The following is a 19,092-nucleotide window of genomic DNA, read 5'->3' as shown; positions in this document are numbered from 1 at the left end:
TCTTGCCTCATGAAACATGAATTTCTGCAAAGCACTGACAAAGGCATCCTTTGCTGGGCATTCTCTTGTCTTGATTTAGGGAATGCCTCTGCGACCCTCTGCATAGCCAATCACACACAAAAATATTTTGTAATAAATGTGCAAGTTCTTCATAATACATAGATAAATATAAATTTGGTTAACAGATCTTACAATTTGATTGGCTGAATCAAAAGAGATTAATCACCATTTAAATTGCTGCCTCTACAATAGTTCCATGCAAGACAGGAACTAATAATAATAATAATACCCACAACCTTTTCATTTTTTAAATATATTTAATCCATTTTATATAGCGCTGGAGTCTAAAGATAAACAAATATTATCTCCCATAAAAACAGCGGCATTGAGACTACCAAAAGGTCCATAATATCAAGCAAGCTTAGACTCGACAGTCATCTCTAATAAATTTATGTTTGACTTAAGAAAAGAATTTCCCATTAGGAGAGAGACAATATTTCGGATACCGATGGAAACAATCACTAAATTTGCTTTGTGCTTGTTAGAGACATTTTAAGCGAAAAGAGTTTCACAATATGAAACTTTGAAATGTATCGTTTGTTTAGGTAAGTGGTCCAGTCAATACCCCTCTAAAGTCGCTTCTAAGTTTCTGCACATTGAAGAAATGATTCAGAGAAATTTTGTTTGAACGCAGATGAATGCATATAAAAACAAGTAGAAGATACGCTTTACGAGTTTTAAGTTGACAGTGCTCTGAGCTGGCACTGCCAAAAACCTTTGACCAGTACCAAAAAGATGACATCACCATTCACGAGCTTCCATTGCATTCAATTCAGATGGTCCTCTGAGGTTTCTGTTTTATAGGTTGCTTCTAACCAAGGACGATCTTCTGCTTTTCTAAAGCAAAATGGGTGCCAAGGAGTTGATGTTCATCATATTGATTGTTAATGTCTTCTGGCTCAGCTCCAGTTTATCTGAGGAAGGGAAAGCGTTGATGTTGTTCAAGAATGGCCTTGACAAAGAATCACACAAGTTGCTTTCTTCATGGAACGAATCTTCCCAGTTTCCCTGCAAATGGACTGGAATCACATGTGATAAGTTCCAAAAGGTGAGTGCTATCGATTTAGCTTCGTTAAATCTGGAAGGCTCCCTGAATTCGTCTGTTTCCTCTCTTCATAGCCTGAAAAGAATTGATCTCAGTCACAACAGGCTGACTGGAAGCATTCCACCTTCTTTCCTCAATCTGAAAAATCTTGAGGAACTTGTACTTGAGAATAATTATCTGTCTGGTAGGATTCCGCCTGAGCTCGGACAAATGCGGAGCCTTAGGCTGCTGAGCTTGGGAGTCAATAATCTTCAAGGAGAAATCCCGGCGGAGCTCATAGGAATGAAGGAACTGGCGTTCCTCAATCTCACAGTGAATTATCTCAGTGGCGGCATACCGGCACAATTGGGGAATCTTACAAAGCTACAGGTGCTTCGTCTGGGGCTAAATAATCTTACTGGACCAATTCCAATGGAGTTAGGTAGATTACACAAGCTGCAAATTCTGGAGCTTTTTGAGAACCCGTTGGGAGGCAGAATTCCAGAAGGTATATTTGTGCTTCGTAATTTGACTGTGCTCTATCTTGATAACAACCTTCTTTCAGGTAACATTTCTCAAAGCTTGGGGAAGTACAGCGATATTTCAAGAGTAAGCTTCTCCAGCAACAGCCTGACCGGAAATCTTCCTCCGCAGATCTGTCAAAGGGGAAGACTGCAGCTGTTAAGCGTGAATCGCAACAACTTTTCAGGTGGCATACCGATGAGTATCAGGAATTGCAATAGCCTGCTTCGGCTTTGGCTGGATCGAAATCAGCTGGAAGGAAGCATAACGAATGCCTTGGGGGAATATCCGAGTTTGACATACCTGGATATCAGTTTTAATCACCTTCACGGTGAAATTCCGCCTGTTTTAGGGCAGTGCCACAACCTTATTGTACTCGTCATGTCGGGGAATAATTTGACGGGGACAATTCCTCTGGAAATTACTGGCCTCAAAAAACTCGCAGTCCTCAATATTTCGAGCAATCATATAAGAGGAAGTATTCCGCCAGAGATTGGCAATATAAGCACATTGTTTCGGATAAATATGAGCAACAATGAGCTTACAGGGACAATACCTGTGCAGATTGGGAAGTTGACTGCGCTACGAACTTTAGCTTTGAGCAGAAATAATCTGTACGGTGAAATTCCATCAGAGATCGGCCATTTGCAAAGATTGCGGGAGTTGCGTCTGGATGGAAATAATTTTACCGGAAGCATTCCGGCAAGGGTTGGTAATCTGGTGAATTTGCAAAGAAACCTTGATCTTAGTTACAATTCACTATCTGGAACAATTCCTGCTCAATTATCGAACTTGGAGTCGCTAAAGATCCTGAATCTGTCTCATAACAATCTCACAGGTCGAATTCCGTCAAGTTTCCAGGATTTGCGGAGCCTTGATACGTTGGACCTGTCCTACAACCACCTGGAAGGTCCCCTTTGGAGATGTGCATGATCAGCATTTCATTCAACACATGCCATGCATATGATCTTTTTCTTAGTTTTTTCTGCTTACATAATAAAATGTCGTTGAGCAGTATTCGTAGGTGTTAAGTTTTAGTGCATGCTTTTTTGCATTTCCAGCATGATCGATGCTTTTCCTTAAGTCTATTTTTAGTTTTCCTTTCAATGCAAAGTATCTGTATGTATGCAGACTGTATTTCGTCATGAGATTCTTCTGCAGTTAAGAAAGTCCTCTGCTATTTGTAGCGTGAGTGGGCAGAATGTAATCGAACTCAATCCTTTATATGTTGGGTAGTTTCTTTTGATGAATAATCCAGATCAGTTAGTTTTTTATTTTGCTCATCTGTGTTATACGCACGCACAGTTAGTGCATTTTGTTATTGAAGCCTTTATTCAATAATCTGAGATTGATTGTGTGGACTTATTTTTCTGATCTCATATTTTTGAGTATAGTATAAGAGCTGTTTTATTCTTCATTCATTCAATTGGTAGAATAAATAGCTTGTCAAAGAAGGTGATGAAATAACAAAAGGTTGCATGTAAATTGAGAAAGTCGTGAGGAGCAATTATAGCAGGTCAGAGGCATGTGACATAGTGAATCATTGATATATAAATTCTCACGTGATCAAAGTTAGTAAATGGCATTTTGAATAGAGAATAGGTCATAAACACGTTATGACTTTGATTAATTTGTACGTGATATTGGTAAGAGTTTGTGTCGGTTCTTGAGAAAAAAACAAATAAAAATCCACGGAGACAAGTGAACAAATAACTGAAAAATGAAAAATGATAACAAATGATATAATAAAATGAAAATTATCTTAGAAAATATAATTAAATTAAAATTAGCAATTGCACCTTGGTGTGCAATGGGCACACCGAAAAGGTGTGGAAGGTAGGTTAGAAAAAAATTGGTTTAATTTTTACATATATTTGCATAATACATTAGGCCATTTGGTAGACCATTTACAAAATGATGTTGTTTGATCTAAATGGAGAAGTGATATCTTCAAATCAACTATGCATCCAATTAGAAGAATTAAAAAGCAACTAAAACAAAACCTATGAAGATAGAGGGAGACAGAGGGAAAGAGAGATGGGAGAAGAGGATGGATAGATAGAAGGATACATATTTAGATATAGAGATGATAGAGGAAGATAGAGGTAGAGATGAAGATAGAGGGAGAGAGGAAGAGGGAGAAACATAGATAGATATAGGTAGAGGGGGAGATAAAGATAGAGAGATATAGAGATAGAGATAGAGACAAAGATAGACATAGAGAGAGAGACAGAGACAGAGACAGAGACAGAGACAGAGATAGAGATAGAGATAGAGATAGAGATAGAGAAGTGAGAAGCAAGGAGAGAGTGTTGGAAAGGACAAGTAGGGAGATAGAGATGGAAATGTAAGAGTGAGAGAGAAAGGTGACAAAGACAAGTAATAGAGATATATATAGAGGGAGATAGAGAGGGTGATAGAGAGATAGAGAGGGCGAAAGATAGGAGTGAGTGCATGTATATGAGTGAGAAATAGAAAGTTGGAGATAAGTAGATAAATAGATAGAGAGGGAGGGAGAGGGAGAGAAATAGTGAGAGGAGAAAGAAGCAGATATTTTTAAAGAGGGGGTGATCATGTGTGTGTGTGTGTGTGTGTGTGTGTGTGTGTGTGTGAGAGAGAGAGAGAGAGAGAGAGAGGGCATAAACATAGAGATATGTATACCTTGAGAAAGATAAAGGGGTGAGAGAATGAGAGATATAAATATATAGAGAGAGGAAGATATGGAAGGAGAGATGAAGAGGGAGATGGAGAAATAGAGATAAAGAGAGGGAGACAATGATGGAGGGTAGATGGAAAGATAGAGTAGGGTCAATTTCTGGGAGTTTACTATGAATAATGCACATAGTGTATAAGTCGTAATTGTATGCGGGAAAAGTGGGCGAATAAAATTCAATATGTGAAAATATGTTAGAATACTAGTCCACACACACACACCCAACCTTCAATTCAATAATTTATATTAGGGATAAGATTTCACTTAATTCTGGCAATCATAAGATAAAAGGTTGCTAAAACTATAGGGAGAATATAATCATATCTAGTCTATTATTTCACTTGGCCACACTTGCAACAAAGAATTTAATTTGAGGGGGTGATGATTAGGTGCATAGATTTGGCCAACCAATCTACCCTAGATAAAATTCTTATATAAACTATGTATTCATAAAAGTAAACCCAAAAAATTAAATGAAAAAAAATTGAACTCAAATTAGATCATACTTTCGTCATTTAGATAAGCAATTTCAATAGAAAATAACTTTCGTCATTCAAATAAGACATTTCAATAGAAAATAACTTTCGTCATTCAGATAAGACATTTCAATAGAATGAGAGATGACCCTTATCCCTAATTTTAATTACCAAAGAAAGGATTATAAAATCTCCAAAGTTCAAATAATAATGTTAGATGGTTCATCATATCTTAGATTGTTCTCATCTCATACTTTTAGAAACACTTTCAATATTTTCAGTTTAATCATGATATTTGCCGCTTAATGTGCCTGATGTATGCAGAATAGTAGATTGAGCTTATGTTAATATTTTACTTGTGGACTAGGCTCCACTTATTCTTTTTGAATATTTTTATTTTTCTTTAGAACCCATTTGGAAGTAGTGTCTTCAAATTAGGTGGCATTGAGATTGGTGAAATTCACCTCCTTATTCTTCTTTGAAGCATAAAGATGGAATCTTCCATGTTTTCATATATGGAAGAATGAAATTATTTTTGTCTACTACCAATTTTTCCTTTCTTTTAACATTTTTTTGGTTCTTTGTGATAGATTCCTTTAGTATTAACAAATTCTATCTTTGTGTTCACAAGAAACTACTGTTTAATGTTCCTTACTCTTACAATCATAACAAATGTCACTGAGAGTGTCCAACATAATTTTCAAGTGTGAAGTGACTTGACTCTAGAATATAATGATAATCATTTGAATCATTTGGAATATCTTAACAAAATTGTAATTATCACAAGAAAGATTTAACTAATTAATTTTGTCTTTGGTTTCATAAAGAGTTCTATTTGATTTCATTTCCTTTGCAATCTAAAAAATTTCCTTGAGAGTGAGAACATAAATTTCAAGTTTAAATTAGTTGACTTGGACATAGGTACATATGTATTTCTCATAATTACTATAATTGTTACTTGGAAAACATAATTTAGACATTGATGTATCATAGCTCAGGTATCACAATCATTAATGTAGCAGATGTCTTCCAAGTAAAATACAAGATCCAGCCAATGGAACATGATATGGAAAAATTCACCTATCTCCTTAAGCCCCGTGTCAAGAAGAAATACAATACTCTCCAAAATGTCCACAAGAATATCATTGACTATGTTTAGACCAACATATAAATAACTATATTTGTTTGATATTAAATTTTCAATTATATCAAATTATTCTCTACATATAAACTTAGATATCATTCTACTCTACCCATAATTGACCCTACCCATATACCATTAAGTCTAAACCTTTCTCAACTCCATATAAACTTAGATATCATTCTATTCCTTAGCTACTTTCGATAAAATGCTTCTATCCTTTATGCTTCGAAAGATGTTTGTACTATTTTGAAGCTCCCATTTGGCACAGGCTAGGAGGATGCTGGTAAAGGTAGTGTTGTTTGGTTTTAAACCTGCCAATAGCATTTGGGTGAAAGTTTCTACAACCTCTTCAACATATCCATTTTGTTAATTTCCTGCTATCAGGGGGCTCAGAATAATTTTTTTTGAGGCATTATGTGAAACAATTCAGCTTCATTATCTATGTTTCCAAATTTTGCATATCCTATAATTATGGCATTATGTCAAACAGTTTATGGACCTTGTCTATTCTTACACTTTTGTGCCAGGCCGTCTACCAGGGCATTTGCAACTACAAAATCCGACAAAATTCATCAGTTGTTTATTATGTGATGGATGCTCATAGTACATACCATGTTCCAAAGCTCTGGTTTTGGCCGTCTAGGAGGATGCTGGAAAAGGTTTTAGAGTTTGGCCGTACACCTGCGTATTTGTTTGAAAGTGTCTAAATGTTTTTCAACAAACATTTTTTGTGCATATCCTGCAACCATAGTATTCAATGAGACCACATTTCAGGTCAACTGCTTGCTTTGTGTTTTTTCTGTTGAAGAAGAGGTTGAGCTATGAATCTAAAAAATCATGGAAAATGCATGAGACAAATGAAAAAAAAGTGAAGCAAATAATTGCAAATCAGCCCATTCAAACCGATAAAATAACCTAAATTATTTATAAAAAGATAAAGTAAAGACCATTCTAATATTAATATTATAAAATATATATATCAATCATATATTACATTTAAATATACCATTATTATATTTATGAGCATAATATTATTTTATTATAACTAATATTACCTTTAAATATAACAATTCATATATTTACTATTATTAAATTTAATCATTATTATATTTAATTATTATTTTTATATTCACTATCGTGGAATCTGGAGGTGTCCTCACTGAAGCGAGACTAATCCCCCAGTGTGTACGACCCGCTCACAAGGTAGCAACACACAAAGAGTTAACACAGCCGGGGACTCGAACTCAAGACCATGGGGAGCATACCCACGCCTTAAGTTGCGATCCACGACCGGGCGAGCTAGGGCCGAAGCCCTTTTATTTAATTATTATTAAATTACAATATTGTGAAATTTAATTTTTTATTATAATAGTTAAATATATTTTAATTTTAAATTAATAATTATATTATAATGTTCTTATGAATTTTTTTGGATTCGATTGTGTATTTTTTTCCATCAACGTTTCGAATCACACTCCATTGATGAATCAACATAGTGTGATTCGAAACGTTGATGAATCAACGGAGTGTGATTCGAAACATTGATGGAAAAAATACACACAATCAAATCCAGAAAAATTCATAAGAATATAACATGGATTGTGGAAATCTCATAGCTATATTAAAATGCTTTAAAATTTTATAAATTTTATAATAAACAAAATTTATTCCTCATAAACTCCTTACAAATCATTTAACTCTACTCTCTAAATAGAAAATTTAGAGCCTAAAACTTATGTGTGTGTATCAAAAAAATAGAAAATTTAGAACTATTTATAAATTTACTACAATTAATATCACATTCTTTCTTGTCTTCTCAATTTAGTGGAAATATACAAAATCATTCATACGAGAGGACCCATAGAGAAAGTATAACAATTAATATATTTATTATTATTAAATTTAATCATTATTATATTTTATTATTATTAAATTACAATATTGTGAAATTTTATTTTTCATTATAATAGTTAAATATATTTTAATTTTATCAATAACTATATTACAATGCTTTAAAATTTTACAAATTTTATAATAAACAAAATTTATTCCCCATAATCTCCTTATAAATCATTTAACTCTACTCTCTAAATAGAAAATTTTGAGCCTTAAAACTTATGTGTGTGGATCAAAAAATAGAAAATTTAGAACTATTTATAAATTTACTACAATTAACATCACATTCTTTCTTGTCTTCTCAATTTAGTGAAAATATATGAAATCATACATACGAGAGGACCCATAGAGAAAGTGTTCAGGAGGGAGGAGTGAGGAGAGCGCAATTATCTATGGTTTATGTACAAAAAATTTAGGTATGACACAGGAATGTACTTAAATTCATAATGTCGATGCAACCATGACTGGAGGGTCCTCAAAGAGAATTGTCGAGACTGTGTAGCAAGATTAACACAATGGAAAAAACAACACAGAATAGAGAGAATGTTAGATCAAGCTTTAAGTATATTGAATGAATTCAAGTACAACTGGCCAGCAACATGTGGGCTACAAGTAGGCTATAGGCTTGATTACAAAATACACATTCAATCCAGACAAAAAGAGATGTTCAAATTTGATCTATATCTATTTGATCATCATATGTTGTCTACTAACTACTCATCTAGAATCTAATGAATCAATATATAGCATTTAGAACACATCCAGGTCAGCCAAGAAGGATTACAATCCCCAAGGCGGGAAACTGTAACATGTAAATAGGTCAACCCCAAGCATGAAGAAAATCCTTTGGAAAAGAATTGAAATGAAACGTGGACCGAAAGGAAGGTCAACCAAGTGTATGGGAACATCGTATGAAGTGCCAATCGGCCCCGTGAATTAAGGAAACACCATCTAGTCGTTAAGGTTTAAACAAGTCCGAAAACTCAGAACTGTCAAACAACCCGAAAGCAAAATCCTGCTGGAAAGAGATCTAAATGAATTGAAATCCAAGATCAACATACAAGAACATGTCTACAAGACAAATCCAGCTCTACACAGAAAATGAGCAACTCGGAGGGGTCTGGAGTGAAACACAGAAATAGAATAGAACAGGAAACAAAATTGAAAGCAAATATTTTTGGTTGATGCAAGATTTCTAATGAACCAGGGATGCTCCTGCATCGGACATCCGGGGTTATTTGAAAAGTGAGTACCTCACTTTGGTGGGGCTAGAGGAAAACCAAGATGGTCTACCTCAACCTAAGATATGGGTGGCTAAAAAGAAGTTGAGTCCCACTTTTGGGCAAAAAGTGAAAGTGTTTTCTCTGTTTTTCAAATTTTCTGTCGATTGATGTCAAAATTTGATGCACTTAGAGATTGAATCTCAAAAAACTTCACTAATATAAAATGTAGTTCTCGGAGTCTACTTTTCAAATATGTAATTTATTTTAATACCCACATGGTAGAAATCTCTTTTTAGTAGGCATGTTTAAAAACCGGTTTTTCAAAATGCTTGTTTCAGGACCATACCACACATGCGTATGACCACCCTTTTTTGATGCAAATAAATAATTTTTTGCAAATTCTTCTGAGAAACGATACCTAAGACACCAAATATTGATGAGCATATTTTTTCTTTATTTTTTATTGAATATTTTTTTAATTAATTTTTAACTCACAATAAAGTATATTTTCAAAACATCAAGTGTACGACCACCATAATTTGATAAAAATTTCATATTTTTCAATTTATTTTTTAATATTTAAAATAATTGTATGTAGAACGATGTCATATAATTTATTTTTCTAAAATCCTAAAAACAAAAAAGTTATTAAAGTTTTAGTGAACCTCAGTATTTTAGGCTTAGGTTCCACTTTTGATTAATAAATACAAAAAATAGTAAAAATAATCTTATCACCATGAAATTTATATTTTTGAAATCAGGACGCTGAAAAATCTAATGGGTTTTTCATTTCATCAAAAAATTCAATCAGAAAGGCCCTCAAAAAATTAGGCCAAGGTAGAAATCTGATGTCGTTTTCCCTTAGCCATTTTTTTGGAGGTGAATGCATAGGCTTGGTGGGACCAAGCCTATCCTGAAGCAAAAAATAATGATAAGGGTTGTTTCCCGCCCCTAACTTTAACAAACGGGCTCTCATTTTTTAAATTCAAAACATGGGCACCCGTTTTGCTTTGTACCGTTCAAAATGAAATGGGCGCCCGTTTTTAAAAATAAGAACTCGATTCTAAAACGAGCACCCATTTCATTAAATAACGGGCGCCCGTTTCTGAAAAGATCCATTGGGCTAGAATCTTGCCCACAAGCACAAATCCCAATGATTTCTCAATCATTGTCTAACAGGTATGATCTGCAAAGAGAATGTTTTGATTAATCATTCTCTTTTTTTGTCTTATTGTCTATTTGGTAAGGAGATCGATTCAAATTCAAATTTTGGTGCAGCCATGGGATCAAATCAATGCAGGAAGAGGAAAAGGAAGAATCTGACAACTAAGGAGATTGCAGCAAATAGGGAGAAGGAGGCAATACGTCAACGAGAGAGGAGATCAAGAATGAGACAAGGAGCTTCAAGTTCCACAATCATTTCAAAAGAAGAGAACATCAATGAGACCATAAATATTGATGAAGGAAACACAATAGAACCATTTAATTCAGGTGCATCTTCTAATCCATTATTGGATACATGTATGTCTTCACAGCCCTATGTTTTTTCTCATGAAGAAATTGGTGATTTAATAGAAGTGGGTTACTTATTAAATCAAATGCCAATTCAAAATCAAACCCCAAATGAAATTAGAACTCAAGTTGAAATTGAAATTGAAATCCAAATTGAAACCCCAAATGAAACTAGATCTCAACTTGAAACTAAAATTGAAACCGAATTTGAAACTCCAAATAAAATTGAAAATCCACCTGCAACTGAAACCAATAATGTGGATGTAGACATGGAAACACCAATTGAAAATGAAACATGTTTGAATGATAATCAAACGAATGAAAATTTTGAAATTAAAAGTGATGTACTAGACAACCTTCCTGGCTTGGTTTCATGGAGATAGATTAGGACACATGCAAATAGATTGTTTAGACATTTTTTTATAATAAGAAATTTGGGTTTCAATGTTAATTAATGGTACAACTAATTAAAATGACTAAAATGCGAAAAGTGATGAAGAAGTTAGGCTTTTATGTCAAACCCAAGAAGAATGACGAGTCTTTAAAACAATCGGAAAGAAAATTCGTTCTAAAGATAAAAATGTGGCACGATGGGAAATAACAACAACTTTAGTAAGCCAAACGACTTCTAATAAAAGAATGATGAGTAACATAAGTGGATATCTTAATATTCATTGTAAAAAAATTTCCAGAGCTATAAAAAGACGAGTTAATTTTGAAAGTGGCCTGAAAAACAATTTGTGGACTTTTAGTGGTAGACTACCAAGGTCTGATATGAAACTTATTGGTGAAGTCAAAACTTTGAATGAAAAATTCTGGCACGATAATACGAGAGTATCACCTAATGTTAGAGATGTTCTTAAATTAAGAGTTGGGTCAAAAATTCGTGATCCACATCCAAAACAACTATCGGACATGACTCAAAGTGAATTGTAAAAAATAATTTGGATGATAAGGTGTTGACTATTATCATTTGTCAAAGGTCTTTTGAAAAGTGTAAACCTTGGTATGTTTGAATTAACAAGGAAAGAGTCACATGTTGTTGCAAAACTCATGTTTAATTTCGCTACCATTATGATGTATTTCAATATATATGTGTTACCATGCATAGTAATGGAATGTTCCAAGAATGTGGTATAAATATACCACCTAAAACTATAAATGAGTTTATATCAAGTTTGTTTTGCAACCCACCAAATGAGCAAAATTTTCTTTTCAATGCATGTGTTTCAGGTGTATGTGATATATGTGGCAATCTTGCATTGTTGGATGAATGTTTGCATGAGAATATTTCAAATGATTTTGGACAACAATTAGTTGATGTTAAAATATTTAAAACTATTGAGTATCCACTGAAGGATGGAAAGGTTGGAAGGCAGTGCGATCTAATCACTGAAAAAGTTAGTGTTCATGCATTTATGAATTAATTTAAGAGTAAAATCATACCTAAATATGTTAAACACACTCAAAATGCTAGATGGCTCGATGGTCAGTTTCGAATATGTAAGGATACATTTCTTGTTGGTAGTATACTTTCAGTCGTTGACTTTGCAGATAACTAGACGCTTGCACCACAAGATGAGGTCCAATCACAATACTACAATTCAGTGCAAGTATCGATTTTTGTCCATATTGTCTATAGGCATGCACCAGATAGTATAGAAGAGGATCACAAAATTTTGAGAGAGTATCATTTCAATATGAGTGATAATAAATTACACTCATCTGAGTTTGTCTAGTATTGCTTCAAGGCCTTTTTTGAGAATTTGAGGGAGAGAGAAATTCAGATGACACAACATCTAATATGGTCAGATAATTGCATAGGGCAATTCAAGAATGCTAGAATGTTTTATTGGTTGAGTAGGATTCATAAGAAAACTAATATCGAACACATGGGGAGTTTTTTTGAGGTTGGACACGGGAAAGGAGAACATGATGGTGCCGGTGCATGTGTTAAGAGAGCCCTTTGCAGAGAGCAACTCAAATTCGAGGAAAAGACTAAATTTAAAAATGCAAGTGCAATTGTGGATTGGTGTAGTGAAACTTTATCCATAGGATCAAGTCAGAACTCTACAATTAGAAGTTTCTTCTGGCTAGTTAAAGAGGAGAATATCCTTCCAAGATATGATTGTGATACAATCAATGGGTCAGCTAGATGGTATTCATTTAAGAGTTCTAATTCTAACACTTGGACTATATGGACTAGAGAGCTTGCATATTTTTGTCAATTTTGTGTTGCAGGTGAATGGGAAGAATGCGAGAATACTGAATGGGTTGAAGAATGGCAACACAACTAATTAACACCTAGTGAGACACAATATCAAGATGTTAGAAGAAATGGAGACCCATATCATGCATTTGCATAAGAAGATTATGATCGTGTTTCAAACCTCATACAACCTGGTAATTTAATTCAATTTATTGTTTATAACTTTAAATTATATATTTTTATGTATTGGACCATATTATTTATGATTGCATTTGAGTTATAAATTCTAACAAGTTTTATTTCTACATGTACTTAAATTTGTTTTCTAGGACATGTGCATGTTGTTGTTGCACCTGAGGATAATGATGAGTAGGTTGAGTATTGGCTAGCTAGATGTATAGAACCTAAGAAAAAGTTGATATGTGATCAAGTAGATGATGATGGTTTCAAGTATCCAATTGGTTCTATTGTGGTAGTTGGCACATGGCTACACAAATACTTAACAAGAAGGAATGGCTTACCCGCTTATGAAGACTACCAATCAGAAAAGAAGATTATACACTATTCTCATTTGGTGGTGGCAACAAACATCAAATTAGAAAGATACAAAGGTAGACTTGCTAATAAGGTATTGTGGACACTTTCAGTAGAAGAGCATGAGGCAATCATAGACGCATTACAGAAGAGAGAGGATGCAGATGGTACATTAGGTTGAATCAAATTTATATGCATGCAAGTTTGTGTTAATTGTGTGAACTCTTTTATATTTAATTATGATAATTGAACTTTTCTTTGTCCCTTTAACATTGTATTTGTCTATATTTGATACAATTTTGGTTTCATAAACAACATTGTATTAGTTATCTTCTTCTTAATGTTATTTTGTACACATTGTAATTGTGTTACAATCATTCTAATTTTTTATGATATATTTATTTTATCGTAATCTCTTCATAGATTAATTGTAAGTTCTTGATTTTATTATTATTTTAAGAATAAGATGTTATTATAAATTGGGATAATTATTTTATTGAATTATACACTGCTGCACTATAAGATGATCAATTACAATGTTAAACTATAAAGTCATAAATAGATCATATATAATCACTAGAGGGCACCAAATCACAAAACAACATCACATATATAATCACTAGAGGGCGCCAAATCACATAACAAGACCTGATATCATAATAGCAATGAAATGACATAATTAAAATTCCTCTATATAATCACAAAATAATTCCTGATGACATAATAACAAGTCTTGAAAAAATAATAACAAGGAAATGACATTAAAACAAGTCCAAATAACATAATAACAAGTCCCAGGATAACATAACAAGTGTCATCATAAAAATTCCATATACAATAGCATGACATGATCTAAAATATATAATTTAAGAACTCTTGTGCATCTCATCTGCAGTCATCTTCACTCCATGTGAAGGTGGCTGAGATGAATCATCCTGCTGCACGTGGTCCTGAGATGCACCATCATGTGTGTGTGCAGTATCAGTGTATCCACCCTCCTGTAGATTATTAAAAGATTTTACATGAGAAGAATATTTAACATGAGAAGAAGTTACTTGCATAATTCACTTATAAAGTAATTAAATACTGAAAATTTAAAATAAATTACCACACGATCGTGCTCTACAATGCCCTCACTAGTACGTGAAGGTCCACTATCATGAACAAGAAAAGTGGTTGTAGTCAAGTCCTGTAAAAAAAACATTGTACATCAATTTTGATAATCCCTATAAAAGCCAAGTACATAGTATAAACAAATTAGAAATTATTTTTCTAATAATCACTGCAAATGACAATGTTGACGGTTGCATCTCGCTCAATCCCATAGCCATACCAATACTGGTAGTGGTATCGACCTGAACAACATATATAAAGAATGAATCAAACTTATATATATACATAAATTATAAAGTATATATATAGACTACAAGTTTATCACAGAAAAGGATACATATGGTGTATCATGTGCAGGCAAAGTAATTGATGGGTGAAGGCGTACATGTGATGCACCATCAAACAATCTAGAAGCCTACAATTAAAAAAAATTAAAACATGAATCGGAGTTGTACATAAATTAGTAAGCATATAAACACTTCAAATTAATGGATGAAAAACATACTAGTGGTATATGAGGTTGAGCCTCAATGGTTGACGAGTCATGTGAAGAACTACCCACCTCGGTGCTACACGAAGCACCCTACAAAATTGAAAAAAACATATCATAAACATAATTACATTAAAAAAATTATTGTTTATTTTAAATGCACATATCAATACAATGTATCTAGATGAAAGTGCATACCATAAATGGGGCACCGACATCTCTAGGTATTGAGGTAACATGATGCTGGTTCCTCAATGACGTGGTATGATCCATCCTATGTTCAGAAAAAATTAACTCATGTTATAGTTCATATGTTTATATATAAGGAATTTAATATTGCACTATAAATTATATAAATAAATTTGTACCTTTCTAGGCTGATCATCGTCTACCCATAGGAGATAAACATATGAAGAGATGACATCAGCATGTGCAGCCTCCTTGACATCATCATAACCACCATGGGCAACATCATCAAAATCACCATCTCCTCTAGGGGCAACCTCACTCTGTGGACCCGTACATACATTCCCGCAGCTCACTCAAACATGTGCTAAGTTGGGGTCAACCCTCACCTTGCGCAACTGCTGTACCAAATTGCCCGACAGGGCACTCAATGAACCAAGAGTAGAATCCACTGCTCGATGATGGGTAGGTGCTGGAACAACCAGTGCAGGAAGAGGAACCAAGGGATTATCGCGCACATGGTTTATAACTTTGTCGCTCAATTTGGCCCCCGACCTATCTTGGGGCGTGCCTCTCCCAACCCTATGAAATGATCTAATATCAAAGTAATTGGGTTTTTTACCCAATTCAAATTCAGCCCACAATTTTTTCAAAAAATACATGGGGACCTCATGATTGGAGTGTGGCGGATAGTCAAAGACCATCCACCACCGCTCCCAAAAAGTGTCTAGATATGTCTAGGTGCCTACACCATTGAATTGAGATCTGTGGCTTCTTCGAATCTATCTCTTCACCCGTCTTAGGGTTCACAAAATATTGTTTCAGATCCATTTTTTTTATTTTTAATTCATTGACTTGTTTGTATGTTACGCCATTAGCGTAAAATGGACGCAATCCCTCCCTCCAACTACGATAGCTATCCAGTTTGCTATCTAAAGCCTATACAAACTGTACAATCCCTTGCATACTATCTGCAAAGCACAACAACTGCGGAGGTGGATCAGGCTCACGTCTAATGGTATGGATATCTCTAATCAAAGAATCAATATTCCTCCTAATGATCTGCCTCAACTGATTGGGTGGAGGTGGAGGTAGAGGTGGAGGTGGAGGTGGAGGTGGTGCTAGACCTAATAGCTCATCTATCTCAAACTCGTCCATTATGTGAAAATAATCTGCATATATATACAAACCTGAAAAATTTACAATTACTATTTAATTTACATTTCACCTTCCAAAAAAACTTATAATTAAATACAATTTACTAACTTGAATATAAAAAAAGGAAATTCACATAGATCTATATTATTAATAGGTGGGTCTATTTTAATAATAAGCATCATTTAAGAAATATTATCCACTTAAATCAAAGTATAAGAAATATTCTACAAAATTAAACATCATAATGCCCATGCAACTCAAACAATACTTTTTAACATCTAAAGATGCATTAGTATAAGTTTCATCAAAATCATAAAAATAATCATGAGAGAGCTCAGAGAGAATAGATAATGAATAAAATGACTCCACTGATTCAGATAATAAATAATCATCTCCTCTAGACTCCACTGAGGGCTCATTCTTGATTAAGATTTTTTTTTAGTTGGCATTTTAGGCCATCATGGTGCATTTGTATGCTTGTTATAGAGAGATGGATGATTACAATACCTATGATAGTTGTACTTTGGGACCCATAATAGTTGACCATCTTGTCATGAGAGGCTTCTAATCATAGTTTAATGGTAGCGTTGTGTAGTTCATCTTTTCAAAGAAGGTAACTTCTATGGAGGGTATGTGCAAGATCATGGGGGGCCAAAAATTGGCAATGGAGAAAAAAATGCATTTTAAACCTTTCCAAACACGCCAAAATCCGCTTTGACTTTTTGTTTGGGTCGACCAAAATTTGAATTTGGTTTGGTAATACCAAACCAAATCGGATATCTGATTTGTGATGTCATACTTTTTCAAATCGGATATCTGTTTTTCTCAACATAAAAAGTATAGTTTAGTAAAATGGGCATAACTTTTGCGTTTCTTATCAAAATTTTGATTTTTTCAAGGCGTTGGAAAGGTAATTCGGAGAGCTATCAAATGGATAAGGTAGTTTTATGATGTTATAGACCAAAAATTAATTATAATCATTTGAATTTAGTCCTTCAATTTTAAAACTTTAAATACTCATAAATTTTGCATACAAAGTCTCATTTTTTTCCTATCACCTCCTTTATCTATCACTTGTCTATCTATACTTATATAAATATATTTTATCTATCTCTTTCTTCTCTACTTATGTCACTTATTTTCTCATCCCATCTAGATAAATAAATTCCCAAGTTACATGCATCTCTGCATATATCTCCATCTTTCTATTCCCACTCCATCATTGTTACTCCTTATTTCTATATTTCTCTCTAATAATCTCTCTTATCTCTATTTATCTCCCTCCTCTACCTTATCCTACCTATACTTATATATTACTTGTCTCTATCACCTCCTTTCTCTCCCTATCTTGTCCCCTCTATCTATATATCCCTATAGATCTATCTTCATGTATTTTTATATCTCATTATCTCTAAATCAAAATTATTTACTCCATCTCTCCCTCCATTTGTCTTACTCTCTTTATCACTTTCTATCCATATCTATCTCTATCTCCATCTTCACATCTCCATCTCTTTCCCTATCAATATCTCTTTCTATATGTTCCTCTATCTTTGTATATCTTCCTCTATACATGATTAATCTACTTCTTTGTCTCTTCCTCTATCGCCCTCTTGAAGTATCTCTCCCTTTCTCTACCTTTATCTCTTTATTTACTCCATCTTTATATATCTCTGGCTCTCTCCCCACATCCTTCTCTATAGTGTCTTTATATATCTCTGTATATCCCTCTTTCTCTCTCTCCCTCTCTATCTATCTCTATATATAATCTCTATCTCTCTTTCTCACTCTCTTGCACTATTTGTATCTCTCTATCTATCAATATTTCTCTTCCTTTTTCCTCTCTATCTCTTCATTTTTTATCTCACTCTCTTTACCCCTCTCTATCCATTTTTCTTCATCTCTTTATATATTTATCTTTGTCTTTACCTCTCTCTTTCTCTATATCTATTCATCTCCCTCTCCCTTTATCTTCATTTTTTATCTCTATCTTCCTCTCTCCTTTTCAATATCTAGACATGTCTACCTATTTCTATCCATCCTTGTCCTTTAGTTTTTCTCCCTCTCACTTCATACTCCTTAATATATAAATATATATATCTCTATTTATGTCCTTGTCCTTTAGTTCTTCTCCCTCTCTTTAGGTCTTAATCTCTCTTCACCCTTATATCTCTCCTTATTTGAAACTTAGTACATATGGTCTCCTAAGGGGTTATATGGTGTCCTAAGGGGTCATATAACACAATATGACCCCTTAGGACACAATATGACCCCTAACGACACCATATGGTCTCCTAAGGGGTTATATGGTGTCCTAAGGGGTCATAAAACACCATATGACCCCTTAAGACACAATAAGACCCCTCAAGACACCATATGGTGTCCTAAGGGGTCATAAGACACCAAATGACCCCTTAGGACAACATATGACCCCTAATGACACAATGTGGTGTCCTTAAGGGTCATATGGTTTCCTAGGGGATCATAGGACACCATAGGACCCATAGCACTACATAGTGTCCCAAGGGGTCGTGTAGTGTCCTAAGGGGTCATAGAACACCATATGACCCATTAGGACACAATACAACCCCTGATGACACCTAAGGGGTCATATAGTGTCCTAAGGGGTCATAGGACACCATATGACCCCTTAGGACACCATACGACACCATATGGTGTCCTAAGGGGTCATATGGTATCCTAAGGGGTCATATAACACCATATGACCCCTTAAAACACAAGAAGACCCATAACGATGGTGCAACACGACATGGTGTCCTAAGGGTTCATATGGTTTCATGAGACACCATATGACCCCTTAGGACACAATAT

At 34.2% G+C, this 19,092-nt stretch overlaps 1 protein-coding gene across 1 annotated transcript; it reads left to right on the top strand.

Moving 5' to 3' along the window:
• The first annotated feature begins 907 nt into the window (after window positions 1-907).
• LOC131049424 (leucine-rich repeat receptor-like serine/threonine-protein kinase At1g17230) lies at window positions 908-2,539 on the top strand. The gene has a single exon (XM_057983483.2). It carries the CDS (start codon window positions 908-910, stop codon window positions 2,537-2,539), a length of 1,632 nt encoding a protein of 543 aa, XP_057839466.2.
• The last annotated feature ends 16,553 nt before the right edge of the window (window positions 2,540-19,092 follow it).

This window comes from Cryptomeria japonica, chromosome 7 (assembly GCF_030272615.1).
Source record: "Cryptomeria japonica chromosome 7, Sugi_1.0, whole genome shotgun sequence".
In the NCBI taxonomy this organism is placed as follows: domain Eukaryota; kingdom Viridiplantae; phylum Streptophyta; class Pinopsida; order Cupressales; family Cupressaceae; genus Cryptomeria; species Cryptomeria japonica.
Note: the sequence above shows the minus strand (reverse complement) of the source record. Positions and strands in the feature narration are given on the sequence as shown.

Coding starts and splice junctions, on each gene's coding strand:
- LOC131049424 (XM_057983483.2), top strand. CDS start 908: ATGGGTGCCAAGGAGTTGATGTTCATCATATTGATTGTTAATGTCTTC.